Below are 15,668 nucleotides of genomic sequence, written 5' to 3' on the forward strand. Positions count from 1 at the left end.
GGGCGTCCTGTGGGGTGACTTACCTTTCCTTCTGCCTGCGGCAGGTGATTGGTCTGAGCTTCCTGCTGGGGAACGACCGGCTGTGGCCACTGCTTCTCGGGCTGTCGGGCGCACCAGCCATCCTGCAGACCATCCTCCTGCCCTTCTGCCCTGAAAGTCCGCGCTACCTCTACATAAAGCTCGGCAGGGAAGAGGCAGCCAGGAAGGGTGAGTGAAGGGTGATCGGCGGGGGTGGAGGCAGGGGTGTGGGAACGTAACCCCGAGAGGTCCAGGGTAAGTCGGTGAATTGGTTTATTATTGTCCCGTGTACCGAGGTACAGTGGAAAACATCATTTTGCGTGCCATCCATACAGATCATTTCATTACAAAAGTGTATTGAGGTAGTACAAGGGAAAACAATAACAGAATGCAGAATAAAGTGTTACAGTTACAGAGAAAGTGCAGTGCAGGCAGACAATAAGGTGCAAGGTCACAACGAGGTAGATCGTGAGGTCAAGAGTCTACCTTATGCAGGGGACCCCCATCTTCATGCTGCTGTTGTTGGGATCTGGTTCTGTGCACATTTAGCTGTTGTCTTCCCCATATTTACAATGGTGACCAGAAGGCCGCACAACATAAGATAAGATAAGATCTCTTTATTAGTCACATGTACATTGAAACACACAGTGAAATGCAATTCTTACGTAGAGTGTTCTGGGGGCAGCCCGCAAGTGTCGCCACGCTTCCGGCGCCAACATAGTTTGCCTACAACTTCCTAACCCGTACGTCTTTGGAATGTGGGAGGAAACCGGAGCACCCGGAGGACACCCACACAGACACTGGGAGAACGTACAAACTCCTTTCAGACAGTGGCCGGAATTGAACCCGGGTCGTTGGCGCTGTAATAGCATTACGCTAACCACTACACTACTGTGCTCAACAGGAGTCGGCCTTCCAGCTCCTTCACCCCTGCTCCATCGTTCAAAAAGGTCGTGGCTGATCCAACCTTCCTTGTTCTCTCTCCCACCCTTCCCCCCGTAAATCTCGATTCCAATAATGATTGAAAATCTGAACAACTTCCAGCATTTAACCACAGGCTCATAAACATCTGGGAGAAAAAATACTTCCTCTTCTCAAGTCTTCAGTGGGTGCCCCCTTATTCTGAGACTGGATCCTCTGGTTCTGGACTCTCCCCATGATGGGAGATACCCGCCCAGAATTTACCCTGACCCGGCCCCTGAGAATCTTACCAATTTCAATAAGATCCCTCTCAATCTTCTAAACTCTGTTCAACCTTTCCTCATAAGACAATCCCTCCATATCTGGGATCATCCAAGTGAACCTCCTCTGAATTACCTATCAGAGTCATAGAGTTATACAGCACAGAAACAGGCCCATTGGCCCAACCCGTCCATGCTGACCAAGTCGACAAATCTAGACAGCCCATTTGCCTGTTTGGCCCACATCCCTCTAAACCTTTCCTATCCATGTACCTGTCCAAACATTGTAATTGTACCCGCCTCCACCACTTCCTCTGGCAGCTCGTTCCATATACCCACCACCCTCTGTGTGAAATACTGGCCCCTCGGATGCTCTTTAGATCTTTCCCCTCTCACCTTAAGTTCTAATTTTAGACTCCCCCACGCTGGGAAAAAGTCTGCGACCATAGTAAATAGATTTTACTTTTAGCCTCAGTCTTTGGACATGGTCATAGCAGGCAAGGCCAGCATTTATTTACCCTTGATTACCCTCGAACTGACTGAGTAGCTGAGCTGTGGGTCCAGTGTCACAAATAGGATAGAGGAATTTCTTCCTGGACCCACAGTGGGGGTGACCATTCCTGACACCAGTCTGCCTGTCCTTGCTTGCGGAAGTGACTGGATTTAAGTTGACCAGCTGCTGTGGTGGGAATCGAACTCGTGTTTCCATGTCATCGGGCCTGATGTCTGGATCACTGCACCGGTAGTGCCACCACTTTGTCACTGACCAGTGAGGACCATCACCACAAGTGCAGGTGGTCAACCATATCGCCCCTGAATTCAGCGACCTCCTGCTCCCAGAGCAAGTTGTGACCTTGGACCTTTCCCCGATTCTCCTGACAGGCTGTGGAAGCCAATAGCATGGACTGAGTGTGGGAGGGGGAGAACTGGTTCATTGTCTGCTGCCTGAAGATGCAGTGATCTTGCCCTGAGAGTCCACTCCTCCTCTTCCCGCCCACACTACCCCCCGTTTGCACTGTTGCGTGCCTGTTTGGAGTTTCCAACACCCGAGGTGTTTGGGGGAATCCAACAATTGCAAGCCAGGGCTCTGCCAGGCCTCTCAAGTCTGCTTGCTGGGTGCAACTCCTGTTGTAGGATTCAGAAAGCCTGAGAATGGCCTGTGTGGCCGTGCCCAGAGGTTTGTCCCAACCTCTTGGCTCCATCTGTGGTAACGTTCCTGAACCATTGGATTTTTTAGGGGATAGAGGAAGCCCGGAGTGGGAAAGAGGGAATTACAGTGCAATAGACACATAGGGATACACAGCGCGGAAACAGGCCCTTTGGCCCACAACATCCTCACTGACCATCACCTGCTCCTGGACACTAATCCTACATGAATTCCACTTTTTTTATTCGCTCCACCTTCCTGTCAACTCTCCCCATATTCTCCCACACACCAACACACGAGGGAGAACTTACTGTGACCAATTAAACCACCAACCTGCAGGTCATTCTCCCCCCTCTCATCAGGCAGAAGATACAAAAGCTTTAGAACACGTACCACCAGGCTCAAGGACAGCTTCTGTCCCGCTGTTATGTCTTGAACTGACCTCTTGTACATTAAAGATGAACTCTTGACCTCACAATCTACCTCATCGTTGCCCTTGCACCTTATTGTCTGCCTGCACTGCACTTTCTCTGTAGCTGTAACACTATATTCTGCATTCTGTTTTCTTTTTGTATGACCTCGATGTACTTATATATGGATTGATCTGTCGGGATGGCACGCAGGCAAATCTTCTCACTGTATTTCCGTACATGTGACAATAATAAGCCAATGATAGTAAAGTCAAAGTCGAATTTATTTTCATGTGCACAAGTACATGGGGCGGCACGGTAGTGTAGCGGTTAGCGCGACACTATTACAGTGCCAGCGATCAGGGTTCGATTCCCGTCACTGTCTGTAAGGAGTTTATACGTTCTCCCGTGTCTGCGTGGGTTTCCTCCGGGTGCTACGGTTTCCTCCCACATTGCAAAAGACGTACGGGTAGGTTAATTGGGTTTACAATGGGTGGCGTGGACTCGTTGGGCCGGAAGGGCCTGTTACCACGCTGTAAGTAAAATTTAAAAATTTAAATTTAAGTCCATGTGTGCACAGGTGCAATGAAAAACTTACTTGCAGCAGCATCACAGGCACATAGCATCATGTAAGCAGCATTTACAAGGAAGACATAAATTATACAATTTTTACAAGAAAAAAACACAATTAGAATTAAAAAAAAATGAAGTCCATTTTAGTGCAAAGTGATCAGAGTGGTCACAGTGTTGCCAAACTGAGGTAGTGATTAGAGTTTTGCTGGTTGGTTCAAGAACCGAATGGTAACTGTTCTTGAACCTGGTGGTGTGGGACTTCAGGCTTCTGTACCTTCTGCCCGTGGTAGATGCGAAATATTCCTTTAACATGAGGATTCAGCAGAGGGTGGTACATTTAAAATTTAGCTCCAATGTAACATTGGGTATCCTGCTTTCACCACATCTGTACGATAGGCAGGGACTGGGCAGAGGAGCATTGGCTCTCACTGGGTTATGCAGCATCATGAATCTTCGCCCTCAGGAGGCAGGGAGGGGAGAGCGAAACTCGGAGCAGCAAAGGCTGACAATGAGTCTTGAACCTGTATAAAGCTCACAGAATCCTCTGAACATTTATTAATGGCAATCAGGCCCCAGGAGTCCAATAAACAGCAATTATTCTTGAACACTAAAGATTTCTTTTGAAAGTATAAAACCGGATTAGTGAAGGTTGCCATGGTGATGGTGGATATCCGGGGTTAAGCAGGTTCATGAACAGAGTGATGAGTCACTCACACCACTGATATTGCGTGCTCCTGATTGGCTGAACATGAGGGCTCGTCAGGTTAGGACAGAGGGTGGGGCGTAAATTAAATAAAGCATGTGCGTGTCTGTGGGTGTGTGGGGGTGTGTCTGTGGGGGTGTGACTGGGAAGGTGTGTCTGTGGGGGGGAGGGGGTTGTGACTGGGGAAGTGCATGAGTCTGTCTGTCTTTGTGTCTGCCTGGTTCTTAGTGTGTCTGTGTATGACTGCCTTGTGTAAATGTGTATGTCAGTATTGTCTGAGTATTTGCTAGTACATTTCTGTGTGTTTGTGTGTCTCTGGTTATATGTTTACATATGTGTGTCAGTCTGGTTGTGTATATCCATGTGTGTGTGTGTAAAATAGAGTCATAGATATAATAAGATTTCTCACACGTACATCGAAACACACAGTGAAATGCATCTTTTGCGTAGAGTGTTCTGGGGGCAGCCCGCAAGTGTCGCCACATTTCTGGCGCCAACATAGCGTGCCCACAACTTCCTAACCTGTATGTCTTTGGAATGTGGGAGGAAACCGGAGCACCCGGAGGAAACCCACGCAGACACGGGGAGAACATACAAACTCCTTACAGACAGCGGCCGGAATTGAACCTGGGTTGCTGGTGCTGTAAAGCATTACGCTAACCGCTACACTACATACAGCACGGAGCAAGGCCCTTCAGCCCACACGTGTCCATTGGAACCAAGATGTATATTCAAGCTAATCCCATTTCCCAGCCCTTGGCCCACATCCTGTCATCCACATACCTGTCCACATACTTCTTAAATGTACCTAATGTACATGTACCTAATGTCCTCCAGCAGCTGGTTCCATATATCTACTACCCCCTGTGTAAAAAAAAAGTTACCCCTCAGGTTCTTATTAAAACCTTTCACTTCTAATCTTAAAACTATGTCCTTTTTTGATTCCCCAAACCTGGAATAAAGACCACTCGCCCTATCTATGCCCCTCATGGTTTTACAAACCTCCATTGGTGTTGGTGTGTGTGTAGAGGTATGTTTGTGTGTGTCGGTGTGTGTATGCATCAGTGTGTGTTTGTATGGGAGTGTATGTCAGTGTTTGTGTCTGTCTGTGCACGAGTATATGTCAGTGTATGTGTGAGGCCGTACAAGGAAGGTAAATAATACTCCTTATTTAATGAAGAGAGTTCTTGTGTTGGAGGCAGTGCAGAGAATTCACTGAGGTGAGGGGGTTAAATGTATGAAGAGAGGTTGAGCAGGTTTGGCCTGCACTCTGTGGAGTTTGGAAGAGTAAAACATAAGATTCTAAGGGGGTTTCACAGGGTGGTTGCTGAGAGGATGTTTCCCCATGTGGGGGGTATCTAAGTATCTAGAGCCAGGGAGGGGGGCACTATTTAATATGGAGCTAAGGAGGAATTTATTTCTCGGAGAGGATTGTGAATCTTTGTAATTCCCCGCCACAGAGTGTGTGGAGGGGGAAATCTGATCCAGGCAAGGCTGACTCAGGCAGATTTTGATCTCCAGGGAGAGAAAGGTCATGGGGAGCAGGTTGGAAAGAGGAGGAGAGGCAGAGATCAGAGCCATGATTTTGTTTCAATTGTGGAACAGGGTCGAGGAACCAAACGCCTGCCTCCTGCATCTGCCCCTTGTGATCATCCCCAGTGTCAGTTACTCTACCCCTTCAGCTGCCTGGGCTCTGAAATCCCTCCCCCCCCCCACCAACCCCACCACCCCAAACCTCCCTGCTACTCTCTTCTCCGTTAAACTTCTTGTGTGACTGGATGAGAAGTTCTGTCTGGTTTATGGGTGTGCGAGGTGCCTTGGGGGACTTGCCTGCTACACTTGCTCCCAGATCATAAGTGTTAATCTTATTCTGAGTTGAATCCCCGTACATGGATTGACTGCTCCTTCTGTGGAGGAATTGAGGATAAGTCGGTAAATTGGTTTATTATTGTCACATGTACCGAGGTACAGTGAAAAACTTTGTTTTACCTGCCATCCATACAGATCATTTCATGACAACAGTGCATTGAGGTAGTAATATAAGAAATAGGAGCAGGAGGAGGCCATCTGGCCCGTCGACCCTGCTCTGCCATTCAATAAGATAAGATTTCTTTATTACTCACATGTACATTGAAACACACAGTGAAATGCATCTTTTGCGTAGAGTGTCCTGGGGGCAGCCCACAAATGTCATCACACTTCCGATGCCAACATAGCACGCCCACAACCCGTACGTCTTTGGAATGTGGGAGGAAACTGGAGCACCCGGAGGAAACCCACGCAGACATGGAGAGAACGTACAGACTCCTTACAGACAGCGGCCAGAATTGAACCCGGGTCATTGGCGCTGTAATAGCATACGCTAACCACTACACTACCGTGCCTGCCAATAGCTGATTGTGGCTGATCTGGCTTATATTGTACAAGGTAAAGCAATAGCAGGATGCAGAATAAAGTGTTACAGTCACAGAGTAAGTGCAGTGCAGGCAGACAATAAGGTACAAGGGCCATAATGAGGTAGATTGTGAGGTCAAGAGTCCATCTTATCATACTAGGGGACCGTTCAGTATTCTTATAACAGCAGGGTAGAAGCTGTCCTTGAGCCTGGTGGGACGTGCCCTCAAGCTCCTGTATCTTCTACCTGATGGGAGAGGGGAGAAGAGAGAATGACCCGGGTGGGTGGGGTCTTTGATTATGTTGGCTGCTTCACCAAGGCAGCGAGAATTGTAGACAGAGTGCATGGAGGAGGGGCTGGTTTCCGTGATGCGCTGGGCTGTGTCCACAACTGTCTGCAGCTTCTTGCGGTCACGGGCAGAGCAGTTGCTGTACCCAGCCCTGATGCACCTGGATAGGATGCTTTCCATGGTGCATTGATAAAAGTTGGTGAGTGTCAAAGGGGACATGCCGAATTTCTTTAGCCTCCTGAGGATGTAGAGGTGCTGGTGAGCTTTCTTGTAGCTACCCACTGGTTCAGTGTCGAAGGTGTCTGAGTTACACAAAACAGGACACTGCCAAGAAGCTCTCATGTAAGGTGGAGAGATTCGGCCAATCAGCCTCAGAATTTAAAATTGAACGTGAAGCATGCAACAGTACAGCACAGGAACAGACCCTTCAGCCCACAGTGTCTGTGCCAAACATGATGCCATCTGCCTGCACATTGTCTGTATCCCTCTATTCCCTGTCTGTTCATATGTCTGTCTGAATACCTCTTAAACCTTACTATCGTAACTAGGAATTAATTTCCTGGAAATGACAGCAGTGAAACTAGCCAGAGCTGTGAAGTACTCTGAGGGATGGGGAGAGAGCTCTGTGGAGTGGGAAGGGGGCGGCAGTTTTAAGATTGATCTCTGATGTGAAGCCAAGCATTGCAGATGCCAGAAATCTGAAATAAAAACAGAAAATGCTGGAAACATTCAGCAGGTCAGGCAGCATCTATGGGGAGAGGAACTGAGTCAATGTTTCACTGGATGACCTCCTGTTAAAACATGTGGTCATTGGTCATCAAATGTTGATTCGGTTTCTCTCCCCACAGATGCTGTCTGACCTGCTGAGTGTTTACAGCATTTTTTGTTCTTGTTCTGATGAAATATTTGGCTCCTTCCCAATCTGTTTGGCAGAAACTGCAGAGAGCTGTGGCTTCCGTGGAAACACGGAATGAGTCAGTGTCCCTGGGAAACAGGGCGGGTGAACTCAGCAGGAACCCTCTCAGGGAAGGAGCTCAGAACATTGGTTTGAACATTTATAATGGCAATCACTCCCCGGCACTCTATAAACAGCAATTATCCTTCGGCACTCAACATTTATTTTGAAACTTTAAATCCGTGTTGGTGACAGTTGCCATGGCAATGACTTGGGCCTGGGTTAGCTGAATGCGTCGAGAGTGCGTCATACTAGCAGGGCAGTTTGGTTAGTTATCAGAATCTCTGTCGATCTGTACTCTTAGCTCTGATTGGCTGAGCATGGGGGCTTGTCAAAGGTAAGAAAGAGGGTGGGGCAAAACTTATGAAAAGAACTTGGTCTCAATTAAGGTACGCACACATGAGTCAGAGAGTGTGTGCTTTTCCGTGTGTGCTTGTGTGTGTGTGTGTGTGAGTGTGTGTGTACATGATCATTTATCAGGCAGACAAGAAACCGTCCCAGGTTCATTTTCACATTTGTGGGGTCTGGTCATCAGTGTCAAGGCCAGCATTTATTGCCTGTCCCTGACTGCCCTCAAGAGGGTGGGAGTGAGCTGCCCTCTTAACCACTTCTGGTGGAGGTGTTCACAGTGCCGCTGGGGAGGGAGTGCCCGGATTTAGACCAGGTGATGGTGAAAGACTGGTGGCTTGCTTCCAAGTTAAGATGGTGTGAGACGAGAATGGAAACGTGCGGTTGGTGGAGGTCCCCTGCAGCTCTGTCACCGAGAAGGACGAGGGCTGAAGGTGGAACCACTGAGACGGGACCCGCTCTATCCCAGCTCCACCACCACACTCCACACCAAGGCCAGTCCTGGTTTAAATTCCTGACGATTTAATGAACTGAATTTAAATTCCCCAGATGCCATTGCAGGAACCTGATCTCTTGTCTCTAGATCAGTAGTCCTGCTCTCTGGACTACCCTTCCAGTGACTGAACCACTGCACGCCCTATTGGGCAGAGGGTGAAAGTGATGCATGATAGAAGAGTTTGTCGATAGAATGATCTGCTGCCTTAGAACACAGAACAGTACAGCACAGGAACAGCCCCTTCGGCCCACCATGTTGTGCTGAACTAATTAAACTAGTGATTAAATGCTTAACTAAACTAATCCCTTCTGCCTGCACAGTGTCCATATCTCTCCAATCTCTGCACATTGCTGTGCCTAACTAAGAGCTTCTTAAGCCCCTCTATTGTATCTGCCTCCACCCCCACCCCCACTCCCAGCAGTGCATTCCCACTGGAGGGGATATGGGTGTTGCTGTTCACTGAAGTAAACTACAGGTAACGGCATCCCTTATTGAAAGCTGTAGAGTCCCAACTATTAGCAATGGCTATCACAGCTTGGGACGGCGACTGCTCTGCCCATGACCACGAGAAACTGCAGAGAGTTGGGAACACAGCTCAGCATATCATGGAAACCAGCCTCCCCTCCACGGACTCTGTCTGCACTTCTCGCTGCCTCGGTAAAGCAGCCAGCATAGTCATAGACCCCCACCCACCCCAGATATTCTCTCTTCTCCCCCCTCCCATCGGGCAGAGGATACAGAAGCCTGAAAGCACGTACCACCAGGCTCAAGGACAGCTTCTATCCCGCTGTAATAAGACTATTGATTGGTCCCCTAATATAATAAGATGGACTCTTGACCTCAAAATCTACCTCATCGTGGCCTTACACCTTATTGTCTGTCTGCACTGCACCTTCTCTGTAACTGTAACACTTTATTCTGCATTCTGTTATAGTGTTCCCTTGTACTACCTCGATGCACTGATGTGATGAAATGATCTGTATGGATGACAGGCAAAACAAAGCTTTTCACTGGACCTCAGTACATGTGACAATAATAAACCAATTTACCACTCCCAGCCCTGCACATTCCCCATCACTCCACCATTTCCCTACAACTTCAAATCTGCTTATTTAAAACTTTTCCCAGTTCTGATGCGATTTCAGCATCATGAAACATTAGCTCTTGTTTTTCCCTCCACAGATGCTGCCTGACCTGCTGACTATTTCCGATATATTCTGTTTCATTTTTCAACTTCCCAGCATTTGCAACATTTTTCATTTGTCTCAGTCTTGAGTCCATCCACCCTCTTCACTCCTTGAATATTTAAATATTCCCGGTTTCTCTCTGCCAGCACCTCACGTGATTCCCACTGAGATGGTATTCTGGGTGGGGAATACAGACTGGCTTTGTTATGGGTCCCTTCACACTCCAAAGCACTTCACTGCCAATGAAAAGCTTTTTCACATGGACTCATTGTTAAAGAAAGATCCCATAAACAGCAAGCTGATAGGGACTGGGTAACCTGTCTTTGCAATATTGATTGAGGAATAAATTTGGGAGGAAAACAGAGAAACCTCCCTGCTCTTCTTCATGGAATCAAAGAATCAGAGCCTCATCTCCATGCAGATTGTAAAAGAGCTACCCAGCACTTTCAGAGATGCTGTGGAGAGGGAGCAACACACTGTGGGAGGGGTAGTACTGAGGGAGGGTCACACTGTGGGAGGGACAGTACTGAGGGAGAGTCTGTGGGAGAGGCAGTACTGAGAGGGTCACACTGGGAGAGGCAGTACTGAGGGAGGGGCAGTACTGACGGAGGGTCACACTGTGACGGGATGGTAGGGAGGGTCACTGTGGGAGAGGCAGTATTGAGGGAGGGTCACACGTGTGAGGGGTGGTACTAAGGGAGTGCTGCACTGTCAGAGAGGCAGTGTTAGGGGACTTTCGAACTGCAGGAAGAGTAGTTCTGTGCTGCACTGTGGGAGAGGCAGTACTGGGGGAACATGGAATGGCTGGAAGAGTCATCTGCCAGGTGAGACGTTCCACTGGAGGGCAGTGGCAGCAGTTCTCAGATGTGTAGGACAGTACCTGGCCAGTGTTAGAACCTCTGCAGGTCCCCTCCGTGAGCTGGGGCTGAGTTGTCCACTTTGCAGGTCTGCGCAGACTCCTCGGAACATCCGACACTGACAAGCAGATTGCGGAGATGAAGAAGGAGAAGGAGGAGATCGAGAAGGAGCCCAAGGTTTCCATCGTGCAGCTGTTCTGCTCCTCCAGCTACCGGCAACCCATCATCGTGGCTCTGATGCTACATGTCTCCCAGCAGTTCTCTGGCATCAATGCGGTGAGTGAAATCTTCCCATTTACTGCAGGGTCTGGGACTCCGTGTCTGGAATCCCCTGCACAGGGTACAGTCCAGACCCACACTCCGACGCACTCTGTAGAGTTGCAAGACAAGGCCATTCAGCCCAAGACCATCCTCATTCCTGGTTGCCCAATCTCAGCACAGGCTCATTCCTGGCTCCTCCATTGCCCAGCAAATTATTCTCTCCATTGTGTCTGTCCAGTTCCACTTTTAAGGCAACAGTCGACCCTCCCCCCCTTCGATCAATCCTTCTTGCCCCCTCTGATCGATTCTTTTCCTCCCGATCCACTCTCCTTGTCCCTGTACGATGCTCCGAAACACCGTCAGACTCCGTCCATCCAGAGAGGCGGTGGACATGATCTTCACTGCTCCATAACTTCAAGACAAATGCAGGCAGGAGCACCAGCCCCTATACACGTCCTCCTGCGTCACTGAAGACTTTGCTCCATCAATCAGGAGCAACCGTGGAATGCCTTCCTCAAATTCGGCTGCCCACCAGGAATTGGTCTCTGTTTTATACTTGCTCCAAGATGGCATGCAAGCATGACGTTAACAACAGGTCTACAGACAGGACCATCGGCAGTGAAGACTGGAGTCACACCAGGCTGTGTCGTCGTCCCAACACTTTTCTCAGTGCTTTTCACCACAACACTGCACCTTGCCTCCAATAAACTTCTTGCAGTAGTGGAGCTAACCTTCAGGTCTGATGGGAAACTGTTCAAACCCCACTCCAGGACTAAGGTCACTGAAGCTTAGTCATCAAGCTGCTGTCTACTGATGCTCCTTGCGTTGCATGCTCTCAGATGCTGATCTCTAACTTGCTCTTCGAAGCTTAAGAGAGGAGGGGCCTGACACTCTGCATCCACAAGACCAAGGTCCTCTGCCACCACAGCCCTCTGCACCACACTGCCCTCCAATGAGAAAGGTTTGTGATGAGAAACAGACCAGCCCACGTCTCGGGAGCGACCTCGGTGAAGGTGGCCTTCGATGATGAAATCCACCACCGCCTTCAGTACGGCAGCTCAGTCTTTGGTCAGTTGAGGAGATAAGAGATGTGTTTGAAGATCGCGAGCTCAGACCTGGCAGAAGACTCATGGTCCACTGGGTAGCAGTGAATCCTGCCCTCTGTAGGCTTCTGAGACCTGGACTACCTGCAGTGGACACCTCAAGGCACTGTAAAAGTGACCAACACCAGCACCTTCTCTGAGGCCAACATCCTCAGCACTGAGGCCTGAGTTACTCTGGGTCACCAGTGTTGTTCTGGGTCACCAACTCCCGACCTGCTCTATTCCGAGCTCAGTTGTGGGAAGAGTTTACCAGGTGGACAGGAAGGATGTGCCCAAAGCTTCCTTTAATAGATGCAACATCTCTACTGACACTGCCTATGACCACTCAAAGTAAAGAAGGAACTTTTGGGATGCTATTGAGAACCTTGGGTTTGTGCATTGGGAGCACACACAGAGGCCCATGTAGATAGTGGAACGAGTGGATCACCTCACCTACCCTGTCAGACATCACCGACCCTATCTGTGATTCCCACATTGGTCTCAGAATTCCCACAGAACCGGAATGAATGGAAGTCATCCTCGAAAATAACAGACTGCCTCAGAGGAGGAAGATTTGTCTTACTCGTTGGCAGTATCAAGGAACCTAGCAAAGCAGTGTGTTTGGGGTGTTGTTGCTTGAGGGAGTAGCAGGGTGGTAATCAGGCTTGAAGTTGAGGAGAAATCTTCCTGTGGGCGAAGAGTCTCATCAAACTTATCGGGGAAGTGGTGTCCCTGGAAGTTGCGTCGCAGGTGGACAGGGTGGTGAAGAAGGCGTTTGGCACACTGGCCTTCATCAGTCTGGACACTGAGTATAGGAGTTAGGATGTTATGTTGCAGTTTTCCAAGATGCTGGTGAAGCCACATTTGGAATACTTACAAGAAAAGATTTACAAGGATGTTGCCTTGAGTTATGGAGAGAGATTGAACAGGTTAGAGCTGTTTTCATTGGATCATAGGAGAATGAGGGGTGATATTATTTATAGAGGTGTATAAAATTGTGAGGGGCATAGGGTGAATGTACACAGTCTTTTTGCTGGGTTGGGAATTGAGAACTAGAGGGCACAGGTTTAAGGTGAGAGGGGTGAGATTGAATAGGAACCTGAGGGGCAACTTCTTCACCCAGAGGGTGGTCAGTACATGGAATGAGCTGCCAGAGGAAGAGGGTGAGGCAGGTACACTAACATCATCTAAAAGACACTTGGATAGGTACATGGATAGGAAAGGTTGAGTGGGACGTGGGCCAAATGCAGGCAGATGGGATGAGCTTAGATGGGAATCTTAGCTGGCATGGGCCAGTTGGGCTGAAGGGCCTGTTTCCCTGCTGCATTAGAGTCACACAGCACGGAAACAGGCCTCTCAGCCCAACTGGTCCATGCCAATGAAGATCCCCATCTAGGTTGATCCCAACTCTGTGACTCTACGACAGAACAGAGAAAGGAGGCCATGTGCGAGGGATGGGGAGCAACTGTGTCACTGGTTTTATGGCTGGAAATATTTAAAACGTCAGGAAGTCTGCAAGAGACAGGAACCAGAGTGAGGTCTCTTACAAGGCCGTTGTACAGACCTGCCAGAGGCACTTTAATCTACTGGCTTCAAAGGTCTTGAGAATGGGGTTGAGAGGGAAAAACAAACCAACCATGATCAAATGACGAAGCCGATCCGATGGGCCGAATAGCCTAATTCTGCTCTTTGGTCTTCTGGTCTTCTGGTCTATGGTCTTATAGTCTTCAAATATTGCCTTTGACATGTGAAAGCAGAGTAGGAGCCAAGGGCTACACCACGGTCCAGAGGAAATGATTGGTGAATGATTGATCAGGCACAGGCACAAAGGGGCAATTACCTTTGTAGACTGAGTGTCATGGGTTTGCTTCAAGAGTTCAGGCAAACTGGAATTAACATCAGCGAGGACATCCAGTGTGAAGATAGTGATTAAGACAGTGAAGCAGGTTCATTCAGGCATGTTCCCAAGCCCAGAACAGCGAGCACATTGCAGATGGAATTTGACAACTGTCCATCTGATGGAGGACAATGAAGGTCAGGGTGAGGACTGAGCCTTTGCAGCTAATTCCGGGGTCTTTCTGGGCTGGGGCAAATGTAGCCATTGCTGCTGAGGACATGGAGGAGAGGGCCAAGGCCTGTGGTGAACGAGCACAGCAGTGAAGGGGAAAGTGGGTTGGAATTTGAGTTGGCAACACCAACAATGAATATACCTTCCACGTCAGGGGGAGGATGTTAAGAGCTTTTCTCAAAGCCAGGGATTGGTAGCGCTGTCTACGAGAAGGACAATGCAACAAATGAATAAGTACTGCATTTTAATAGCATCAAGATATAAGGCAGTAGGTGTCCCTTCAAATAAAGAAAGCACATCCACTTATCTACATTCTTAGGTATCTGAGAAGGTTCGGCTTGTCCATGAGGATTCTCTCAAACTTCTGCAGATGCACTTTACAAAGTATCCTGACAGGTTACACCTCAGCCTGGAGTCGCGAGGTACTGTTGCAGCTCTGTCAAACTCTGGTCAGACCACACTGGGAGTATTGTGTTCAGTTCTAGTCGCCTCACTATAGGAAGGATGTGGAAGCTTTAGAGAAGGTGCAGAGGTTTATCAGGATGCTGCCTGGATTGGAGAGCATGTCTTACGAGGATAGGTTGAGTGAGCTCGGGCTTTTCTCTTTGGAGAGAAGGAGGGTGAGAGGTGACCTGATAGAGGTGTACAAGATGATAAGAGACATAGATCGAGTGGACAGTCAGAAACTTTTTCCCAGGGCGACAATGGCTAACACGAGGGGACATAATTTTAAGGGGATTGGAGGAAGGTATAAGGGGGATGTCAGGGGTAAGTTTTTTACACAGAGAGTGGTGGGTGTGTGGAACTCACTGCCAGTAGAGGTTGTGGGGGCAGATAGATTAGGGGCATTTAAGAGACTCTTAGATAGACAAATGAATGATAGAGAAATGGGGGGCGATGTGGGAGGGAAGGGTTAGATAGATCTTACAGCAGGATAAAATGTCGGCGCAACATTGTGGGCTGAAGAACCTGTACTGTGCTGTAGTGCTCTATGAGTTCTATAAGCCTGATACGGCAACTGCTCTGCTCTGGGCCGACAGAACCTGCAGACACTGCCCAGTCCGTCTCAGGCTCGTAACTTCCTTCCATCCTGTCCGCCTTCACCGTGCGTTGCTTCAGGAGGGCTGACAGTGTCATCAGGGACACCTGTCACTCTGGCTATTCCAATTTCTCTCTCCTACCTTCTGGGAGAAGATACAGGAGCTTGAAAGCCCAGACGTCCAGACTCAGGAACAGCTTCTTCCCCGCTGCTGTCAGACTCCTGAACCAGTCCCCTCTCTCACATCCCCTCCCGGTGGGGCTGCCACATTCTCGGACCCTTAAATCTACCTCTTCCGTTACTGTCACTTTTTGCATTACCTCAGTTTGCACCACTGTTGTTTTGTGCTCATCACTTTCTCTGTAACTGTAACACTTTATTCTGCATTCTGTTATTGTTTTCCCTTGTTTCATTGGTATTGGTTTGTTATTGTCATTGCACCCTGGTGGACATGAATCTCAATCAGAAGGGATCAGTGGGACTGACCATGGGACTGAGAAACAAACCTGCTAAAGAAAGGTATCAGACGGACCAGAGGCTGAGAGGTCCCGGGGGAAGGATTGTCCAGTCTGAGGAATCGGAGGCCAGGGTGCCTCTTGGATTTTCGGAGCACTGGAAATATTCACAATATTTGACAAGCAGTTCAGGGGACAAGTCTG

The 15,668-nt window shown here is 48.8% G+C and overlaps 1 protein-coding gene across 2 annotated transcripts in view; it reads left to right on the forward strand.

Annotated features, from left to right (window-relative positions):
* The window catches only part of slc2a2 (solute carrier family 2 member 2), a 96,563-nt gene that overhangs the window by 17,355 nt on the left and 63,540 nt on the right, over nt 1-15,668 (forward strand). The window contains exons 6-7 of one of the 2 annotated variants that reach the window (XM_052018939.1): nt 45-207; nt 10,648-10,835. The exons of the other annotated variant lie outside the window; for it this stretch is intronic. Of the exons in view, the coding sequence (XP_051874899.1) occupies nt 45-207; nt 10,648-10,835 (351 nt within the window). The remainder of the gene's footprint in view (nt 1-44; nt 208-10,647; nt 10,836-15,668) is intronic. 2 annotated transcript variants of the gene reach the window in all.

This window comes from Pristis pectinata, chromosome 6 (genome assembly GCF_009764475.1).
Source record: "Pristis pectinata isolate sPriPec2 chromosome 6, sPriPec2.1.pri, whole genome shotgun sequence".
Taxonomy (NCBI): Eukaryota; Metazoa; Chordata; class Chondrichthyes; order Rhinopristiformes; family Pristidae; genus Pristis; species Pristis pectinata.